Source organism: Taudactylus pleione, unplaced genomic scaffold, assembly GCF_031769625.1.
Source record: "Taudactylus pleione unplaced genomic scaffold, aTauple2 ptg000048l, whole genome shotgun sequence".
Classification (NCBI taxonomy): domain Eukaryota; kingdom Metazoa; phylum Chordata; class Amphibia; order Anura; family Myobatrachidae; genus Taudactylus; species Taudactylus pleione.
In genome coordinates, this window is record NW_028284450.1 from 1,914,283 (window position 1) to 1,935,626 (window position 21,344).

At 43.5% G+C, this 21,344-nt stretch overlaps 1 protein-coding gene across 1 annotated transcript in view; it reads left to right on the plus strand.

Moving 5' to 3' along the window:
• The window catches only part of SELL (selectin L), a 279,488-nt gene that overhangs the window by 128,394 nt on the left and 129,750 nt on the right, over positions 1–21,344 (plus strand). Inside the window, exon 8 of the mRNA XM_088460537.1 lies at positions 4,333–4,518. Within this exon, the coding sequence (XP_088316663.1) occupies positions 4,333–4,518 (186 nt within the window). The remainder of the gene's footprint in view (positions 1–4,332; positions 4,519–21,344) is intronic.

Consider the following 21,344-nt stretch of genomic DNA (forward strand, 5'->3'; position numbering starts at 1 on the left):
CAACTCTGCCAAAACAGTTCTGTCTGGGTCATCATATAATAATCCCATGGCAGTGAAGAAGGCATTGACTGACTGAAGAGCTGCATGTGTTGAGGGTAACCCAAAGGCCCAAGTCTGAGGATCTCCCTGGAGAAGGGAAATAACCAGCCCAACTCGTTGAGACTCTGTCCCAGAGGAACCAGGACATAACCTAAAGTAGAGTTTACAACTGTCCCTAAAGTTGAGGAATTGTCTGCGGTCCCCCAAAAACCAGTCTGGCAGGTTCATCTTGGGTTCTTTAAGAGTGACAGGGGACCACAGGAGACCGGACCTTCATGACACGCAGGGAAAGCTCTTGGACCTTTTGTGTGAGTACTTGAATTTGTGCAGCAAGCACCTGGCCAGGATTCTGTGCCTGTTTCATATTATTTTCCTTTTTTGGGCTGACTATAACGTTACAGATTCCTAGGCTGTTCCAAGTAAACCCCTAGAACCCAGGCTACCAAAGTCTTCCGCCACTAACAGCCACCTGCTGTTCCCAGTACTTAAGTGGCCACCTGGCCTTAATACTCGAGGTAGTAGAGGATTACATTGATTACCTTCAGAAACCAGAGAATAGCGGAAGATAGTGGAAACTGGGAGAAAAGTCAGTAGTACTATTGCGGCTATGAGAAACGATGGTGTGGCTTAGAACACCAATGGTGCAGCTAAAGCCGGTAGTACAATTTGAAGAGTGGATGCAGTGTATTAAAGGCCAGTGATGCGGCGTTGGGAGCTGGAGGTGTAGCTGGAGAACCTGTGGTAAGATGCGGCTTTGAGAGCTGGTAGTATGGCTGGAGAGCCCATGGTGAGATGCGGCTTTAAGAGCTGGTAGCATGGGTGGAGAGCCGGTTATGGGATGCGGCTTTGAGCCAGTAGTGTGGCTGGAGAGCAGGTGATGAGATGCGGCTTTGAGAGCCGGAACTGTGGCTTCTGAACTGGTGGTGAGATGCGTCTTTGAGAGCCTGAAGTGTGACTTGTGAGTTGGTGGTGAGATGCGGCTTTGAGCTGGTAGTGTGGCTGAAAGTCTGTGGAGCGGCAATGAAGCCGGTAGCAGCTTGGGAGCCAGTGGTGCGGCTGGGAAGCCGATGTCGCTGGATACAAAGCAAAGGAAAGCTACAGGAGCGCTGACCATGCAGCAGAGCCGAGAGATCCACAGTGAACGCTATAGTCACCAAGGCGGCAAAGGGCCAGTGTGCACAAATAGGGGAAGGACCCAATCATGCCATGTTGTGGATAAGCATGTGAGGAAGCCACCGACATTTGGTAGAGGTGGAGAAACGCATTTTATTGCTATTGAAAAGCCCACCTGGTGGTATACACGTCCCTGGTATCCAGTCTTTCCCGGGCTGTTCAAAATCCACAGATCGTTATATAACATACGGAGGATACAAACAAACAACAAAAGAGCAGGGAGAGGGAACCTTTTTAGTTACCAGAAAGAGGATGTGGTAAATTACACATATTTTTTTCATGGCCATAATTCATTTTATTGAAGGCATGCATGTACTTTTTATTTACGAATACTAGAGATTCAGGCTGTACTGCTTGGAGCAGTTTTCAGTTTTAAGGTGCATACACACAACGATTTTCCATCCAACCATCCAACTAGTTGATTGGTTGGAATGAAAATCTGGTAAGGTATGAAAGCAAATGAGAATCAGCAATTTGCTCCCAAATGCCAGAAAATGGACAAAAACTGTTGTTTGAGCAAATTGTTTAGATCAAACATTTAACAAACTTGTCTGATGACCATCTTCATCTGTTTTCTGGCATTTAGGAGCAAATTGCTGATCATCAGTTACTCCCATACGTTACCAGGTGTATGCACCTTTGCTGTGTGACTTTTTCATTGAAATCTATCTAAAAAACCGTGTTATAAATTATAATTAAATGTGGAGAGCTGTGCAGACAACTTGTCATCATAATATTCCTGGAATCAGCTGGAGATTTTTTCTGCCTGTTATTATCTGTCAGATATCTGTCCAATCTGGCTGGTTGGAATGAAAATCTGGTAATGTATGGGAGCCAATGACAATCGACCATATGGTCTTAAACAATGGAAAGTGGACAAAAATGATTGTTCAAATTGGTTAAATTTATTTGATTTAGCCAATTTCTATGAATGGCATTTTTTGTTTGTTTTTCAGTGTTTGTGAGCAAATGGACAATTGTCATTTGCTCCCAAACATTACCAGATTTTCATTGCAACCATCCAGATTGAACAGATGTCTGACAGATAATTGTATAGTGTATGCCCAGCATTAAACTGCTGCATAAAGACATAACTGTCTATTTCTTTGGATCTAATTAAATGCAGGCAGTTATGTAACAGTGTTATTAGAATCAACAGGAGTTTTTCTGTGCTGTTGGAATATAAATTGATACATACAGTAAGAATCCACTATATTTAAAGAACAGATAGTTTGTGCTGCTAAAACACCAATCAATGTGAAATAAGGTTGCAAATTTATTTTTTTGTTACTATGTGTGGTTTTAAGAGTGAAACACAGTCGAGAAATAGTTTTCATGTGGTTTTTAAATTAATAAGGATTTTTTTAAAGTTTCAAGTACTATCTTAAATGAAGGTATAATATAAAAAGTAAATTCTATTAGTATTTTTAGGTCTGTTTAAGTTATGCAGTAATGTTTGTCAAGTAAAGGAATTACTAAATTCTTCTTTTCCTATATATAAGAACTGTGTGCTAGCGCTTTCTATTTTTCTTTTTTGTTAGTCTTTATTCATAAGGGTTGAATAATTCCCTTATTTTTTTTGGAAGCAGCAGGCAATTCAGTTATACAACAAGTACAGTAGCTTAATTGGTGCCGATAAATTACAAATTCCTCTCCGTGTTACCTACTATAAAACGTTCATATATTCACCAGAAATGAAAACATATGCTCCTGGGAGCCAATGAGGGTAAAACCTCCGAGCCTTTTTCGCTGAGGAACCAGTGTCCATGGTGTCCTTAGCATTGTCCGTAAAAGATGTTCACAGAAGGCCCTTTGTGGATTTGCTCCCTCACCTTCAACCGAACTTCCTTCAAAAGCTGTTTTTGAAAAGTGAACCATATCCCCTTAAGCATGAGCACTTTCCCAAACAGTAAGGTGTTCCCTGACTAAAAATGGCAGACTGACTAACAACCCCCCCACCCCACACTAAAATGGCCACCGTGACACAGTAGGAGTGGACAAATCTTGTCTGAGAGCATGGCCTAATTGAAGGCGATGGGGAAGCCGAGGCAGAACGAGGCTGGGAACACCCTGGGGCTGTTAACGGCCGGGCTCGATAAGGTTATTGGACTGGCAGCCTCAACCAAGTGACGGGGAGGGGGACTGGGCACGGCTTTGAATGCCAGAAATTTATGGGAAGGGGATGATAAAAATCATACTGGCTGACAGGAGGAAAAAGAAACATCAGAAAAGGAGGAGTGAATATAATAATATAAGGGATGATGAGAGAATATAATAATATAATGGATTGTTATGAGGAAATATGAAGAAAAGGAGACAAAATATAAGTGAAATGAAACTTTATTAAAGCAAATTAATACTCTAACACTTAGGGGCATATGTATCAAACCTTGATGTGAGATAAAATTGTGAGATATATAGCACCAACCAATCAGTTTCTAACTATCATTTTTTAAACACAGCCTGTAAAATGTATGTTAGAAGCTGATTGGTTGGTCATATAGATCTCACAAATTTATCTCACATCAAGCTTTGATACATATGCCCCATAGCCCGATATTTGTATATCAACTGACTTGATGTTTCTTTTGATTGTTGATTACAAGTCACTATGCAGTAGTTTATCATGTAGTTACAGTATATATAATTAATAGTATGCTATATGTTTTTAAATATTATTTAAAAACTGTAGAATGAAACCTATTTCTTTAATAAAGTGCAATTAAATCAGTACCAATACATACAGTAGGAGGCATTGTTCCCAAGGAGCCCTGTTAATAGCCAGCTTTTTGAGAGGTGCTTCACACTTACTGTATATTTTCCGCAGAGCTCCCCTGTTTCCCTCACAGAAGAAAACTGGATGTGTGAGTGAGAGAACCAGACGCATTTCCCTTCTCAGCTGTTTATATATTTTTAAGAAATTTCATTTGTTGGTTCTGAACTATAGAATTGGCAGAGCACCAGGAATAGTGGCTGCCTGTACTTGAACATTGGGCACCGGCTCAGTGAATACGGCCAAAATATATTTCCCATGTGATAGTGAAGCTTTATTTATCAGTAATAGCCTGATAACAAAACATGTAACTGTAAAGGCATTACCGCTATTTCATCCTTCCACAGCTACACAGTGTCCACATCTATCAGCTCAGCCTCAGGGGTATATGAATTGTTCTCATCCATGGGGAAACTACACATTTCAATCCCTCTGCCATTTTGGATGCTTGGATGGATTTCTTCTTCATGGGAACGATACAAGCCGATGTCTATCTTCTGGGAGATGGAGCAATGATGCCCCACATTGTACAGGTAGTGAAAGTAACTCATAGGGCTTTAGAAATGGGAAATCGCATTGTCACAGGTACAGTATGGTAATATATTTTTTTTTTATACGTCAGAGACATTTTGAAAATGTATTTATACCATGTTAAAGGTTTTCCCCAGAAGAGACAAAACTACAAATATAACTTGTGTAGTCAGAATGCAGGCTGTAAATGCAATTACAATAAACTGGCTTCTGTAGTATTTTTAGAGTTACCACCTTTTTATTTTCAAATCCTTGATCAGGAGGCGTGGCCAAGGTTTGGTCAAGAAGGCATGGTTATAGTCGCCGTAGGGTTGCCACCATTTTACTTGTCATAATTCAGACCATTTTCTTACCACTCTAATACAGACTTGAATTTCCTCCACTGGAGCCTTTCTATGATATCATGCCCTATCCTATAATATAATATTGCTGGCCATTGTAGAAGCCTTGAATATTGTTTCATGTCTAAATGGCTGATCCAAATTCCTCAATTCTATCTGATGTTATATGAAACTTCAATACACCAAATAAAGTTGGAAAAGGAAGCTAGACATAATTACAATATGTATGTTCTGCTGTGTAAAAATATAAATAAAAATGTGTGTATTGCAAATGGTATAAAACAAATAACACACTGATTAATACATTAATCAATTACACCAAAGTAAGGCAACCTGTGGGTTTCCAGTCATTCAAGCATCACATGTCCTGCATCTGTAGGTCCACAACTGGTGGAGAACAACAGGTTGTCTGTAGCTTGTATTACACTGCTGTAAATATAATATAGGGCTATATTTTCTATGGGCCAATGCACAGTGATATCTGCAGGTTACATTTAATCCCAATACCAAGTCAGTGACCTGTGTATGAGATTCCATGTGTTTAGATGAGACACTGCTGAAATCTCATCTGCTCTGTTTAGGTGTTATTGTCAATGACCATGGAGCATTCAATATACATGCAACCTGAAGAGGCATGTTTCTGATGTGCAGATGGAAAGCCTCTGGGCACACAGTGTCAGCAGGTAGTTGATAAAAATAGCAATCTTCTATATGCTGGCATATGGAGTTTGTTTTAAATGGATATAATTGATATAAGATGAGGTATAAAACAGGTACCTTAGAATCCTCTATTAAGATATTTCTCCCGGGTGGTCACCCTGCTGTCTAGCCAGAATGAACTCTGCATCTCACAGAAGTCAATTTATACATGCTGGGAGCCAGAACAAGTGGTCCGCAGGGTGGGTTGGAGCAGCACAAGTCTGTGATATAAGTACTACAGCCAGTGGGATTCAGTAGGGATGACCATTAGCGTGTTCCATCAATGGCAGGAAACCATCAACAGTAATCTATCGAAGACCATTACCCATGCAGTGGATGGGCAGCAGGGCTAATTGGGGAAGGGGCACAGCTTTGTGGGCCATGCAGGGGTGAGTCTAAGTTCTGTAGCCCTGCGCTGGGTGAGAAAAGAATCATCTCCACCCTGTCTGTAATCAATTAGAACCTTTGGTGGCAAACCATTGACAGTAGCTAACCATTGATGGTTGATGCCCATCCCTATTACATGGCTCATCATGATTACCAAGTCTCCGGGATCCTGACAGATCTCCTAAGGAATCCCAGACAGATAGTAAACCTAATAGTATGCTGTATAATTGTTTATGATCAAATTATTCCTTGCACAAGTCCTCACTACATAAAAATTCTGTAAGATATATTTTTTTTCTTCTTTAGGGTCCATAGGGATCCACAGGGATACCATGGGGTAATGTGGTTGGAGAGATCCAGGCACCAAACAGTTAAAGCTTTCCACTCCCAGGATGTACTGGGTCCTCCTACATATATACCCCACCCCTAGCCACAGGTCTTCAGTTGTTCGTTTGGTACGGCAGGATCAAGACGCACCTGTTTGTAACAGGGGACTGCTCGGGCAGTCCTTAGCTCTTTATTTTATGTTTTATTTGATTTATTATGTTTTGAGTCAGCAGTACTTAGCATCTGTATTAAGACGCAGATAATGTGACTACAACTACCTCTGCCAGGCCAAAACATCAGTAATTGTGCTGGTGATTTTGGCAGGTCTCGACTTTGCTAGCTAGCGGCGATGCTGAGACCTGGACTGCACCCGGAAACACAGAGGTGACAGGTAAGGCGATTCCTAGCTTATGGGGAATCACTCGCAGCAGTCCTTGGTTATGGTGTCAGAGACGCACCAGAAGCCGCTGCAGTCAGGGCCCGGGATTGTCCACGTCCTCCCTAGACCAGCCGGTTCCTTATCCTCTGACGCCGGGGATCAGCAGCAGACGCTATTTGCTGTCACAAGCCAAGCGCACTTGGCTGGTTAACGCAGCTTTGGGGAGGTAGGCGCTACCCCGGCAGCTCCTGCCCCGACCCATACACAGCTTTCAATAAGGTTTTGCACGTCTGGGTCGCTCCACCTACCCTCCACGTGTATATGAGATGCTCACAGCCCGCTATTGGTGCGCTACTGTCTCAGGAGGGTTTGGGTTATTTCTGACTATCAATTATAACTATCATTGTGTTTTCTCTCCATCCCTCTGGGGTGGGGGGTTTCCTCTCGGTACTTCACACTTAATTTGAATTTGTGAAGGCTGTCACATTGGATTTGTATTGTTCCTTTACTTTCAAAATGTCAAGAGATAAAGGTAAACAGGACACAGAGGCTCCTATGCTGATTTCATGTATATCCTGTATGACAAGTTTGTCCTCACAGGACGTTATTAGGGATGTTTTGTGTATTGCCTGCTATATAGAGCTACATAAGTCCAGTATGCAAGAACCATTTTGGATATCCTCTTTGTCCCAGGTAATGATGGCTGCTCCCACAATGCCTTCTTGTATGGGGTGTCCACAGCATGCTATCTTTGTACCTCCTATGCATCCTTCTTGGGGAATGTATACGGCCATTCTAGTCAGAGTATGGAACCGTCAAATGTTGAAAACAAGAAGATTATTACTAAGATGCCTAAACGCAAATGATTTACTCAGTTTATGGATTCAGACGCATCTTCAGAGGAATCCGATTATGCGCAGGGTTCTTTTCCAGAGTCACACAGCCACCAAGTCGAGATCATCAATCAACAAACATGACTTGAGACTTGAAGGTGCAGTAATGTGAAGAAGGATCAACATTTGTCTTCAGTCATCCTGAAAAAGGTAGAGTATTGTACTGTGGTGGGTAATACTGTACTGTATAATGTTATTAATGTGTAAAAATTTATGTTAAAATGCATAGAAGTCTCTGAAAATCAACCATTACAGTACTGTAATGTTTTCATTATTGTTATTCAATCTGCTGAGGACCGGAAAGGACTGTGGGGGTGGGTGGAAAGCAAAAGAGCTAAAGAAGTTCCATGCCCCCCAGCCTCTTCCACCATAACAGGAATTGTACATTAACCCCTACCTAGACCACCAGGTCTGAAGAGAGGAAGAGGTGGTGCGAGGTTGAGTCTGCACCTGGTGTGCGAGCACCTACAGTATAGGTGAAACTCTGGATCTGAGGCCAAAAGTGCCAGTGATGATTCTCACTTAAAACCAAAATCTTTTTGTGTAGTCCTCGGTCCGGTAAGGCATATCGGTTGGCATTGAGGAAGGACGGTTCTCACGTCATCTCTTTCCTCCTAGGTACAGTAGTTGTGTCCATGCCCAGCTTTGAATTCCTGGACCGTCTGAGCAACATACGGGCCGAAGGTGAGATGGAAGTACACCTGCATGGCGGCAGGCACCATACCACACTCCTCTTAGAAATGCATGCTAATGTCATAGTGTAATACAGTTGTTGAGTAAAGGCTTACTGAAAAAAACTCCAGTAATGTATATACTGTAGTAGATTCATACTGTATACTGTTAAACTACTGTGTAACAGTGAATATATTTTTAATTTACTGTACACTACTGTGTTTGACCTACAGTACTTACAATAATCATTTTTGTTTACTTTTTCTAGTTGGCATCATGCAGTGACCATTGGCAAATCTATTTTGTTTTCATCTTATCTAAAAGCATGTATTAAAAAGGTGTGATTAACTGCATATAGTATATTATGTTATTTTAAGTAAAAGAATTGTCATTCATTTTTAAAATTGGTGTTTGTGTGTAATTCAGTCTTCAAGTGCGCCTGAGACCCAATACGTGCATCTGTCATTGCAAGGTACAGTTAGGGTTGTTGTGAATAATGTAGTGAGTTCGACACAGTACCCCAACAGTAGTGAACAGGAATTAATCCTACTGTAAATCAATGCGTGACATACAGTACAGTAAGAACTATCGTGCACGGTCTAACGATTTTTATATTAGATCGTACGCAATAGCAGAAGATGCTTGCAGAATGGATCAGGGAGATCCATGTTCCAAGTATTGGTGAAAAAAACAGATCACAAATGCATGCACAGATCAGTGCGTTCCGTGTTGCAAGCGGCTACAGTATGATAACAAAAAGTCAATAAGACACAGATGCAGGGACGTATATCTTCCTATTGGTAAGGATTGCCAGGGCGCTGGCCGATGGGGGACGCCGTTGCCACCCGCAGTCAGTTCTATCCCTGCTGCCCGCCCCAGTGATTTCCCGGCTGCCCAGCATTTAGTATACACATACACAGGGAGGCCCATATTCAATTTGGAGCGAAAAGTCAGAGCCCGGACTTTTTGCGGCCAACAGAGTTTTTGCATACGAAAAAATATTGCGCGCGTCCCCGCGTATCCCCATATGCAATTGCAAATGTTTGAAAACGGGACCCGGAGAAATCAAAATCGGTGAAAAATTCTGCCAGTTTTGGGGAAATCAGCTTGAGACCCCCCAAAAGATGCTCTGACATGGGGGTTCACTATGGGTACACCCAATTAGCCCTGCCGAAAATATTTGGGGTCTTTGAATGGTCTCAATAGGTGCTATTTAGTGTCTTTGGTGACAGTGGTGAACAATTTTTTTGGGGGGGAAATAAGTATTCCCTTTAAATTTGGGGTACATAAAAATTTGTGCAAGCATATTTTCAAGTTGCTAAAGTAAAGCATTAAATAATGCCAAAAATGCACCTTCAGCAATAACCTGCAATCAAAAATACACCTCCCCCGTACTTCTAGACACCCCCAAAAGCTATTTCACTACTTTTTGATTTTGTACCCCCACTTTGATTTTTCTGGCCATTTTTTAAATTTTTTATGGGGTGTCTTTAGTGGGGTTTTCTTTTGCATTTTTTTGATGCAATTAGCATCAAGGGGGCTGTAAAAAGGGTTTAGGGGGGTTGCTGCAATTTTGCACCCCAAAACCCAGATTCTGCACTTTTTTCCGCCGGGCATCCATTGCCGATACTTTTCCGCTGGTTACAATGTGCAAACTTTTCGCACCGGAGAAATTAAATACGGGGATGAATGAAATTGGTAAAAATGACGTAATCGGCAAAAAAGTTGCACTTTTCGCTCCAAATTGAATGCAGCCCTGAGTCTGTTACAATCACTACAGAGTGACAGACTGGATCAGGCAGTGCTGGGCGACCGCGTGACCCCTTAGTGACGTGTGACATCATGTGTGCTTTGATAGAGAGGACACAAGCCTAATGGCAGCATCTAGATGCCCTTCACAAAAGGGGTCAGGGAGCGGTCAGGGCACATGCTGTACTGCAGCTCCATCGGCCGGGACTGAGCAGGCAGGAGTAGTGTACAGCAGTGTGAGCACTTGGGCCGGGTTAGTTGGGATCGGTCTGTGATGGGGGCTAGCTGAGGAAGGTGATATGGCTGGGAGCTGGTTGAGGAAGGTGATGTGGCTGGGAGCTGACTAAGGAAGGTGATGGGGCTGGGGGCTGGCTGAGGAAGGTGATGGGGCTGGGGGCTGGCTGAGGAAGGTGATGTGGCTGTGGATGGAGGTAGGGGATGGGGGGCTGAGGAAGGCGATGGGGGCTGAGGAAGGGAGTGGGTTCAAGTTCCAACCCACTGGCCTAGTCTGGACTCTCTGGAGGGAGACACTCACTGGTCTGGACTTTTTGAAGCGAGTGGAGGCTGGTCTCCTGCAATTAACTCTGCAGCTATCTGTGACAGCCCAGCAGGTGAGGTTACTCAGTCTTCTGTACGGGGCTGGAGGGAATTAATGTTTGTTTTTATTTATCTTCTGGCTGTGGGGGCAATGAATCAGTGTGTGTTATTTTATTTCCAGTGGGAGCAATCATTGGAGGGGGGCGCCAGTCCCTTAGTTTGCCAGGGGCGCTCAGACACCTAGATACACCCCTGCACAGATGCTTAATCCAGAGACCCCTCTTTCAAACTGAGGGCCTGAGTCAGACCCGCTCGCGAGCGCAGAGCGCTCGCAACCGGGTCGATGTTGCCCAAGTGCGCATGCGCATGACGGAGGCGGCTCCATCGTGCGCATGCGCGAGACCCAAATAACGATGGCCAAGCCCGTCATTAAGGGTCTCGCACCAAAGGTGGCATGCTGTCGATGGTGATTGACAGCACGCCCCCTTTGGTGGGCGTGCCAGGGGCATGGCTGCCCAGACGGAGGCGTTCCCATGGGAACGCCTACCGTCTGGGACCAGCCCCACTGACATCACTAGTGATGTCAGTGGGAGTGCTTTTGGCTCTGATAGAGCCAAAAGCACTCCAGGGCTTGCGGCAGCGAGACCCTACCGCAAGGGTCTCATCGCAAGCCTGATGGTCGCGATGGTCTTGACTATCGCGACCATCATTTTGGCCACTCTCTATAGTTGTAGGTGGTCACCCACATCAATGCGAGCGGCCAGGAGGCTGCTCCAAAAAGTAGGAGGGACGGCCCTGATTCAGAGCGAGCGATCACAGGGAGCTACGTGGGTACTGTATGGAGCGCCATGCACCACTTTCTTGAGCACACAGTGCATCAGCATAGAACAGTACAACAGCATAGCACAGTGGCATAAAGTAGCATAGAAATGCCAGGTGGAAGTTGTAGACAATGTATTGAGTTCAGCTGGCTTTGATGAAAATACTGAATTTCAATTGCTCGGTCTACAGTGTACTGTATATGTGCAATACTGGGTCAACTCAGATACTGTACCTGTATAAATGACACAACTCACACACCACTAAGTCCTGTAGTGAAGATTTATTTAAAAAAAAGTATCCCTTACCAGGTCTCAAACCCATGACGGCCACTCTTGCATGCCGATCACCAAACCTCTAACCCACAGTCGCACCTGTTGTATACAGCTAGCAGGGCATCAGTATAGTGCTGATTGCACTGTGTCAATCGAGATCAGCTCCAGTAGGCATGTGCAGAACTATGAGACTGAATATGCCACGGCATAGTGCGACAAGAAGGGTGCTACATGACGTAAGGAGCAACAAACTACAGCAGCTGGGCACATCTAGTATATATAATGTATTGAGTTCAGTAAGGGTTGGAAAACAATCCTGAACTAGTGAAGATTTAAAAAAAAAATAAAAAAAAAAATACATATATATATATATATATATATATATTCAAGGTCTCGAACCCACGGGACAAGTAGTGTAGCAAGGCAATCACCTAACCCTTAGCCCACACACCAGTCCTATCAAGAGCTGCACCTGTCATGTATGTGATGTGACGTATGCGAATTACAGCATACAATGTGTACTGTGAGCCTCCATAGCGCGACTGGCATATGGAGCGGCTCCATTGGGCTTGTGCCAGAGATCCCATTGCAACCCCTCCACTGGGCATGCGCCAGAGATCCCATTGTAACCCCTCAGAGCTGTCAGCCACCACAGCGCCGATGTGCCGGTATTGCCACAAGTTTGCATTTTTAAATGCACAGTTTGTAATACAGATACCTCACTTTTAAACAGAGCCCACAACTAGTTTCTAAAGTCATGAAATAACTATAGTGTCTAAGTCTGGGACAGCGCCAACAGTGCTCACAGTGCCGCAAGTGAGTATCTTAAAACGCACACTCAGTTTGTAAAACAGAGATCCCTCTTTCAAACAGCCCGCTACTAGTTCCTAAAGTTATGAAATCACTATAGTGTTTAAGTCTGGGATGCACTGTGTGTGACTTCTGACACACTTGGCATGCGTAGTGCTATGATCTTCCATACATTACAGCATAGAGTGCCAGAGATCCCATTGTAACCCCTCAGAGCTGACAGCCACCACAGCGCCGACGTGCCGACATTGCCACAAGTTTGCATTTTTAAACGCACAATCAGTTTGTAATACAGAGACCTCACTTTTATACAGAGCCCACAGCTAGTTTCTAAAGTCATGAAATCACTACAGTGTCTAAGTCTGGGACAGTGCCGACAGTGCCACAAGTGTGCAACTTCAACAGCACAGTCAGTTTCTAATACATAGATCCCACTTTCACTGTATGTGACTCCCGACCCACTGGGTATGTGCAGTGCCATGATCCTCCATACGCCATGGCATAGCGCGACTAACTAACATATGGAGCAGCTCCACTGGGCATGCACCAGATATCCCATTGTAACCCCCTGGAGCTGACAGCCACCAAAGCGCCGACAGTGCTGACATTGCCGCAAGTGTGCACCTGAAAACACACACTCAGTTTGTAATACAGATACCCCTCTTTTAAACAGAGCCCGCTACTAAAGTCATGAAATCACTAGTCTGGGAGAGCGCCGACATTGACGCAAGTGTGCAGCTTCAAACACACAGTCATTGTGTAATACAGAGCTGTGTGTGCCTGTGAAATATTTTTATATAAAAGTACAGGACTCACACACTTAATGATTTAAAACTTTATTAGACATTCTTCTACAGCCCTGATTCCATGAGGAAAATGCTGTACTATATTGTACAGAATCACTGCTTCTGTCAGCCAATCATCGGGCGGTGATACAGAAAATGCATTGGAAATCAAACACATGCGCTGTGTAATTTAGAAAAAGTGACACCTGGTGGACCAAAAGTAGTCTTACAAGTTATGACTTTATTCTAGTGCTACGCTATGTTCCGTTACGTAACACTCTGTGTGACGCGACTCATGGCATAGTGTGTGGCGCAAGATGCATGGCGCGCTACATGGTGTATGGAGCAACAAACTAGCTGGGCACATCTGTAGCTCGGAGGAAGAAGATCTTCCATCCACAGTGGATGTTCCTTCTTTGGTGAAGGTGGTTAAATCAGTCCTAGATATTCAGGATGATGAACCAGCTCCTAATAAGAAGGCTCCATTGTTTAATTACCACCGAAAGGGCGGTTCCTACTACTGTGGATGCTCATGCATTGCACTTAGTTAAGAATGCTACATTGCCCATTTCATTGGCATCCTCTCTGAAGGACGCTATAGGCAGAAAGTTTGAAGCATGTCTTAAGGCATGCTTCAAACATGCTTCAAGCTATGGCTGGAGCCTGGGTAGCTAGAGCTGTTGAAGAATGGAAAGGGGCATTAGAAGATTCTCTACCAGAGGCTACCACAGAACAGATGATGTATATCTCCCATATACGGGAAACAGCTTCCTATTTGGGAAGAGCTGCAGTGGATGCTAGAATTATAGCTCCAAGGCATCAGCAGCTTCAATAGTAGCACGCAGATCATGGAAGGCTGATACAAGATCAAAAAAAGCTCTGGAAAATGTACCTTTCCAGGGAAGGATACTTTTTGGAGCAGAGTTAGGCAAGATAATATCTACTCTGGTAGCCTCAAAATCAGCAGGGTTGCCATCCATGCCTACAGTAAAGTCTAAGCAGTTTTTCTTTCTGCACTTTCTACGTTAGGGATAAGCAAAGGAATACTCTTTCTTCAAACCGGCTAGTTTTCACAAAACTACAAGGCGACAAACTAGGGGGTCAGGGATGACAAAACGTCCAGTTTCTTAACAGGGCAACAAACCTTCAGCCTGATGGGGCGGGTCTCCTCCTGGGGATCCTGGGGTGGGAGGCCAACTTCTTCAATTTGTGGATCATTGGTGTCAAACAACAACAGATGCTTGGGTCTGAGAAGTGGTCTCTCAGGTGTATGCCCTCACTTTCAGGATCCAGAAGTTTTGGATCATCAATTGGATAAAGTCATCTCTCTTTCCCACACAGCCGATGGTACATCTAGGAGCATTTCTGGACTCTCAGGCACAAAGGGTGTTTCTGCCAGAGGACAAGATTACAGCCCTATCATTGCGGATATGCAAGCTGTTACGCATGCGAAGGGTATCCATTCTATCAGCAATGTAGGTCCTGGGATCAATGGTGTCCACCTTTGACATGGTGGGGTATTCTCAGTTCCATTCCAGGCCTCTGCAGAGATTGGAATGGACAGTATCATCTAATAAGCTCCCAGAGGATTATTCTCCAGAGATTCGTCTCTCCCTCCTGTGGTGGCTGAGGAAGGACCATCTGGAAAAAGGGCGCCCATTTTGGATTTCAAATTGGGTGCTTCTCACCACAGATGCCAGCCTCTGTGGATAGGGGCAGTGACAGGTCATCACACCTTTCAGGGAAGATGGTCAAATCAGGAAAGTCATCTAGCAATAAACATTCTGGAACTGTGAGCAGTATACAAAGCACTGATCATGGCACAAGACCTGCTGTAGGGCAGGCCGGTCCAGATTCAGTCCGACAACGTGACCACAGTGGCCTATCTCAATCATCAGGGAGGCACGCAAAGTCTTGCAGCAATGAAGTAAGTGACAAGAATTCTGATTTGGGCAGAACTTCATCTTCTGGCCATCTAGGCAGTATTCATGCTGGCAGTTCTAAATTGAGAAGCAGACTTCCTAAGTCACCAGATTATACATGCCATCCAGGAGTGTTTCAGCTCCTGGTAAACAAGTGGGGTCTACTAGAAGTGGATCTCATCGCGTCACAACCACAAGGTTCCTAGGTATGGGAACAGGTCCAGAGACCCATCAGCAGCATTTGTGGATGCACTTGCAGTAAGATGGGACTTCAAGCTGGCATACCTCTTTCCTCCAATTTCACTCCTCCCAAGAGTTCTCAGGAAATTCAAGCAGGAAGGGGGAACAGTAATACTGGTGACTCCAGCTTGGCCCAGATGTCATTGGTTCACCAGCATACAGAATCTGTCCATAGATAGTCCATATCCTCTGCCTCTATGGCAGGATCTGCTAATGCTGGGTCTCTGCCAACATCCAGACTTTTTTTATGGCGTGGCTCTTGAATCTTCCATCTTAAGAGCAAAAGGTTTTTCCAGCTCTGTGATTTAAATGATGATTAGCACATGAAAGCCTTCCTTTGCCCACATCTATTACATAGTTTGGAATTCCTTTGGTCAATCATGTTCCCACAGAAGATATGACCCTAAAGTATTTAGGGTTTCCTGGGTACTGGCTATTCTCCAGGCTGGTTCGGACCTTTGTCTCCACCTGGCTGTGTGGAGAGTACAGGTGTCTGCACTCTCATTCTGGTTTCAGAGGTAGATTGCCTCATTACCAGATGTTAGATTTTTTTTCCAAGGAGTTCTGCGAGTTCAGCCTCCATTTGTCCTACCGGTAGCACCGTAGGATTTGTCTTTGGTTCTCAAAGGGCTATAGGCTTCCCCATTTGAACCTATGGACTCTGTAGACTTGAAATGGTTGACAGCGAAGACACTTTTTCTCCTAGCCATCTCTTCTGCATGCAGTCTTTGATTTGGCAGCGCTCTCTTGTCGCTCCCCATTTTTGATTTTTCACCAGGGTTAGAACTGTTCTTCGTACAAGGGAGGGTTACCTTCCTAAGGTAGTGTCCCGTTTTCATGTGAATGAAGAAATTGTAGTACCAGTTTTTCAGGCTCCAGACCTTTCTATAGGTGAAGCCTCCCTGGATGTAGTTCGTGCTCTCCATATCCATGTGGAGCATACAAACTGTTAGAAAATCAGATGCTCTCTTTGTATTATATGGTTTTCACAGATGAGGATGGCCAGTTAACAAGCAGGCCCTGGCTCGATTGTTACGTATGACTATCTCTCAGGTGTACACACACACAGGCTGATCTCCCTTTCCCAAGCATGGTGACAGCATATTCTACTCAGTCTGTAGGGCCATCGTGAGCATTTAGTCGTGGTGCCTCTACTGAACAATTATGCAAGTCAGCCATGTGGTCTTCTGTCCACACTTTTCTTAGGTTTTATGCCTTTGATGCTTTTGCCTCTCAGAATGCTTCCTTTCTGCTCAGGAGCATCCCCCACCCTAGGGAAACTGCTTTATGACATCCCCATGGTATCCCTGTGGATCCCTGTGGACCCTGAATAAAAGAATTAAAGTTATGGTAGTCTTACCTTGATAACTCTTTTTCTTCAAGGTCCATAGGGTCCACAGGGCACCCACCCTGATGCACCTGACGTCATTGGGCCATATTTCTTTCAGTCACGGATTCCCTCATCTTGTGTGAGAGTGTTTCTGGTGTACGATTGTTCTTCCTTCTCCTCTTTCCTTCTCCTGCCTTAGGATTGGTTACGCAACTGAAGGCCTGTGGCTAGGGGTGGGGCATATATGGAGGAGGACCCAGTGCATTCTGGGAGTGGAAAGCTTTAACTGTTTGGTGCCTGGATCTCTCCAACCACATTACCCCATGGTATCCCTGTGGACCCTATGGACCTCAAAGAAAAAGAATTATCAAGGTAAGTCTACCTTAACGCTCATTTTCTAGGCAGGCAGCAAATACCTAAGGAGCACAATAGATTAAGGAACTACTAGGCCATCTTATGTAATTCATTCCCAGAAGTCCTTTTTCCTGAAGCTGATATGATAAGCATCACCATCTGACAATTGCCTTTCTATTTTAGACTTGAATAATTTGTGTCATGGAAATAAACAGCCTTTACACCTTTATACCCCATAGTGAGGGTCTACTTGCGATGAAATAGTTTTTGGAGCAACAAGTTGTTACGGATGTGGATTTAAGTTTCTTTATGAGGTTACTTGAACTTACTCTGAAAATAATTGACTTCATGATTAATGGCACTTTTTTCAACAACCCACGGGATGTGCAATGAGTAGTATTGTTGCACTATTATATGCAAATGTGTATATGTTCAAAGAAGAAAAATTATTATTCTTTAGCAACCCTCTCATTGTCTAATACATCTGAGTATTTACTAGGTACATAGACAAACTGTTCGTATTATGGACAGGTGGCGAACAGACATTTGTTTCACTTATGTCTAAGATCAACGCTGCTGATCCCCGATCAAATTTATCTATCAATACAGCAAGATGACTCTTAATTACCTGTCCAGGTGGCTCTTTGAGGGGTAGTGATAGGGATGGTCGACTCTTGCGCCTGGAGGTGAGATGGATCCATACATTGAATACTATATTTCCTCATGGACTTAATGAGAAATTTAGTTGGAGTGCCCTCCTTTAAAATTTGTAACTTATTCTTATGTGATTGACATCATGTATGGTTTTGGATGCAAGCTTTTATTCGCAAACTATACCTTTATTCACAAACTGTGTTTGAGAAACTAGGGTTGACAGTCTAACTAGACAAAAGTTCACCTTAACATTGTGCCTTCTTTTTCCCCCAAAATCAAGGGAATTAATACATCAGCACACATCATATATAATTAACCCCATACTTATTTTTAAATTGTATTCAAATTGGGGGGGCTGCCATCTAACAAACATCAATGGTTACAAAATTACTCAGAAGAGAGTTCTTATATATGGCGCACATAGAACTATCATGTATATAAAAGAATAAATCTTTATTAGATATGCATTAAAAACTGGTCCTGTGTGCCCATATTCAGAGAAATAGAGGTGAAAATATATATATATATATATATATATATATATATATATATATATATATATATATATATGTGTGTAGAAAGTGATTGTGCATTGAATTACTGTGAAACAAGTGAAATAAAATCAAAGTAAATTAACTTTGATTTTTTTTTTTATCTTCTATTTCGCTGAATATGGTCCCACAGGAACATTTTTTAATTCATATCTAATACATTTTGTAGCCTTATTTTCCCCTTCAGCTCTGAATAGCTATCCATATTTTAAATAACTGTGGAGTTTGTATGTACTCTCTATGGCTGCAAATACTTCTGGTACAGCATTTTTACAACATAGAGGTGCCGTACCATAATCCACAAATGTAACACTGAGATCCATATGAGGAGATTATTTATTTATTTCTCGGTACATGGACACTGAGAGAGTTTTTATGTGCTCTCCTATATTGATTAACTCTCTGTTGACCTTCAGTTATCACTGCACGTGTCCGGCAAGCTGATTTAGTTAATGCGCTATGATGTGTCCTAATCACCATTATTGTGTCACTAAGTTACTTGGTTTCATTATACAGTATACTGCACACTGTCCACTTGAGCTTTAATTGTTGTATTGTTGTACACATATTCTTTCTGTTGTTAAGAGAGATTTTTGTGATGCTCCATCAGCTATACTGCATTATTTGTGGCAGTAAGCTAGTTTTGTGATTGTGTCCAACTTTATTGTATCCACGGTATGTCTGTATCACTGCAATGCTCCCTGTGGTCTGGGTTAGGTTTAGAACGAGGTGCTGTAAAGGATCTCTGACGTCACAACCACGTGACTTGCGGCAAAAGGTGGAGGGGCAAGGTTCAGAACGGGGGTCAAAAGTGTCCCCTCGCTCCGCTTGCCATGCTTCGGTCAAGGTGGCTTACTTTGCTCACCACAGGTTTATATTGCCCCTCTATACCAATGTGGATAGTAACACTGGTAGCTGACCGGCCCTGCCATAGCGGTCACATGGTTGTGACATAAGAGGTCCTTTGTCCAACTTGGATCTAGCAACAACCCTGTGGCATACTTGCCTATCCTCCCGATTTGATCGGGAGCCTCCCGAAAATCGGGTGCCGCTCCCGACCTCCCGGGAAGGCAGGCAAGCCTCCTGGCTGCCGCCCACCACTCCTGTCCCCCTTCAATTCCATATAATACCCCTGCAGCGGGGGGGGGCGATGACGCGATTCCCGCGGAATTGCGTCATTTTTGCCCCGCCCCCTGCTTCACACTGCCTGTAATATCGGCTCCGCCCCCACCCCACCCGCAAACGCTTGTCATCTGGCAGGCCCCACCCTTGTTTTCTGGCCACGCCCCCCAGTTATGCCAATCTGGCTGCTCCCTCCCGGAAGGGGCAGCCAGACAGTCGGCAAGTATGCCCTGTGGTCTGGTTGTGGGCCAGGGAGACAGAACTACCAGCAGCAACCTGGGTTAGCATGGTTACCGGGCGAGCTTTGATGATGTCATCTGTGTGGGACACCCAGGCTTCTTCTATTTGCTCAATTGTATAAAAGAGGGGAAAAAAGAATTGAGAAGGATAATAATAAGAGAGGGGATAGGTAAAGAAATGAAATAATACACCGCACCAGGGTAACAAAAGGATCTAATAGAAATCTACAATAAAGTCAAAAACGAGAGAGACCAAACAATATCTGATATATTAATAACTCAATGTCGATATAAGGGTGCACCCTAGGAGCAAGTTAGCAGTAATCAACAAAAAGAAAAAGACGGTACTCCTAATAGGTGGGGCACACCTTAAATGATCCTAAAACATAACTTTTAATAAATGTCTTTTAAGATGTAAGTGTCTCTGGACAACGAGCGATTGCTAAAAAGGTATATACAAATGACAATACAGATGTGAAGATACAGTGTATCAAAAGTGTACTAAGTGCATATATAAACAACTAGTGTTAATATTCACCTTCAGGTGAATATCGGCGACAATATAACAAAACAAGATATCCAAACAATACACTGTATTCTTCACATCTGTATTGTCATTTGTATTTGTATATACCTTTTTAGTAGGGATGTGCAGGCTCGGATAGGTTCGAGTTTGCACGTTGAGTTCGGATTTTTCCCTCCAAAAAAACGGAACTCAGAAAGAGGCAAAACGTCATCTTACATGGACGAACATCATCATTCCTGGACAAAAGTCCAGGAATGATGATGTTCGTCCATGTAAGATGTCCAGGAATGATGATGTTCGTCCATGTAAGATGACGTTTTGCCTCTTTCTGAGTTCCGTTTTTTTTGGAGGGAAAAATCCGAACTCAACGTGCAAACTCGAACCTATCCGAGCCTGCACATCCCTACTTTTTAGCAATCGCTCGTTGTCCAGAGACACTTACATCTTAAAAGACATTTATTAAAAGTTATGTTTTAGGATCATTTAAGGTGTGCCCCACCTATTAGGAGTACCATCTTTTTCTTTTTGTTGATTTCTTCTGTTTGCTGTATACCTTAAAAAAGAGCACATTAGCTCTAAAACATCAGTATGATTTAATAGTATAATATAGTATAATAATATAGTTTCTATTTGCCTCTCTCTCTATCTCCCCCCCTCCCCCTTTACAAGTGTCTTGAAAATGCATCTGTCCATTAAAGCCTACCTGCCTTCTTCACACTTTTAGCTCAGCTTAGCTATTCATCTGTTCCCAGTTCATCTCCCTGTTATTCCTCCCACTCCCATAGACTGTAACATCTGATGAGCAGGGTCTTCCATCTATGCAGGGGCAGAACTATGGGAGACAATGGAGGCGCCTGCCGCCGGGCTCCAGCTCTAAAGAGGGCACCTCCTCCATTGTCCACAACATATTCACCCCACTTAGGGCTGTAACTATATACCATCATGGCCCTTCATGGCACCTGATAAGCCACCATACACTAGTGGAGAGCTCCGTGTCAGACCATCAGCTGCTGTCTTAGTCTATCTATAACCTGTCTGCATGAGAATTGCTACATTACAGTGTCAGCAGCTGTGACGGGGGGTCACCAAATTATAACTTGCCTCCGGGCGTCTGGGATGAACTTACGCCACTGCATCTATGTACTAGGTATTTGAACCTTTTTGTAATGTTTTGTTTGTATGTATGTATTTTTTGTAATATTCCATGTACAGAGCAA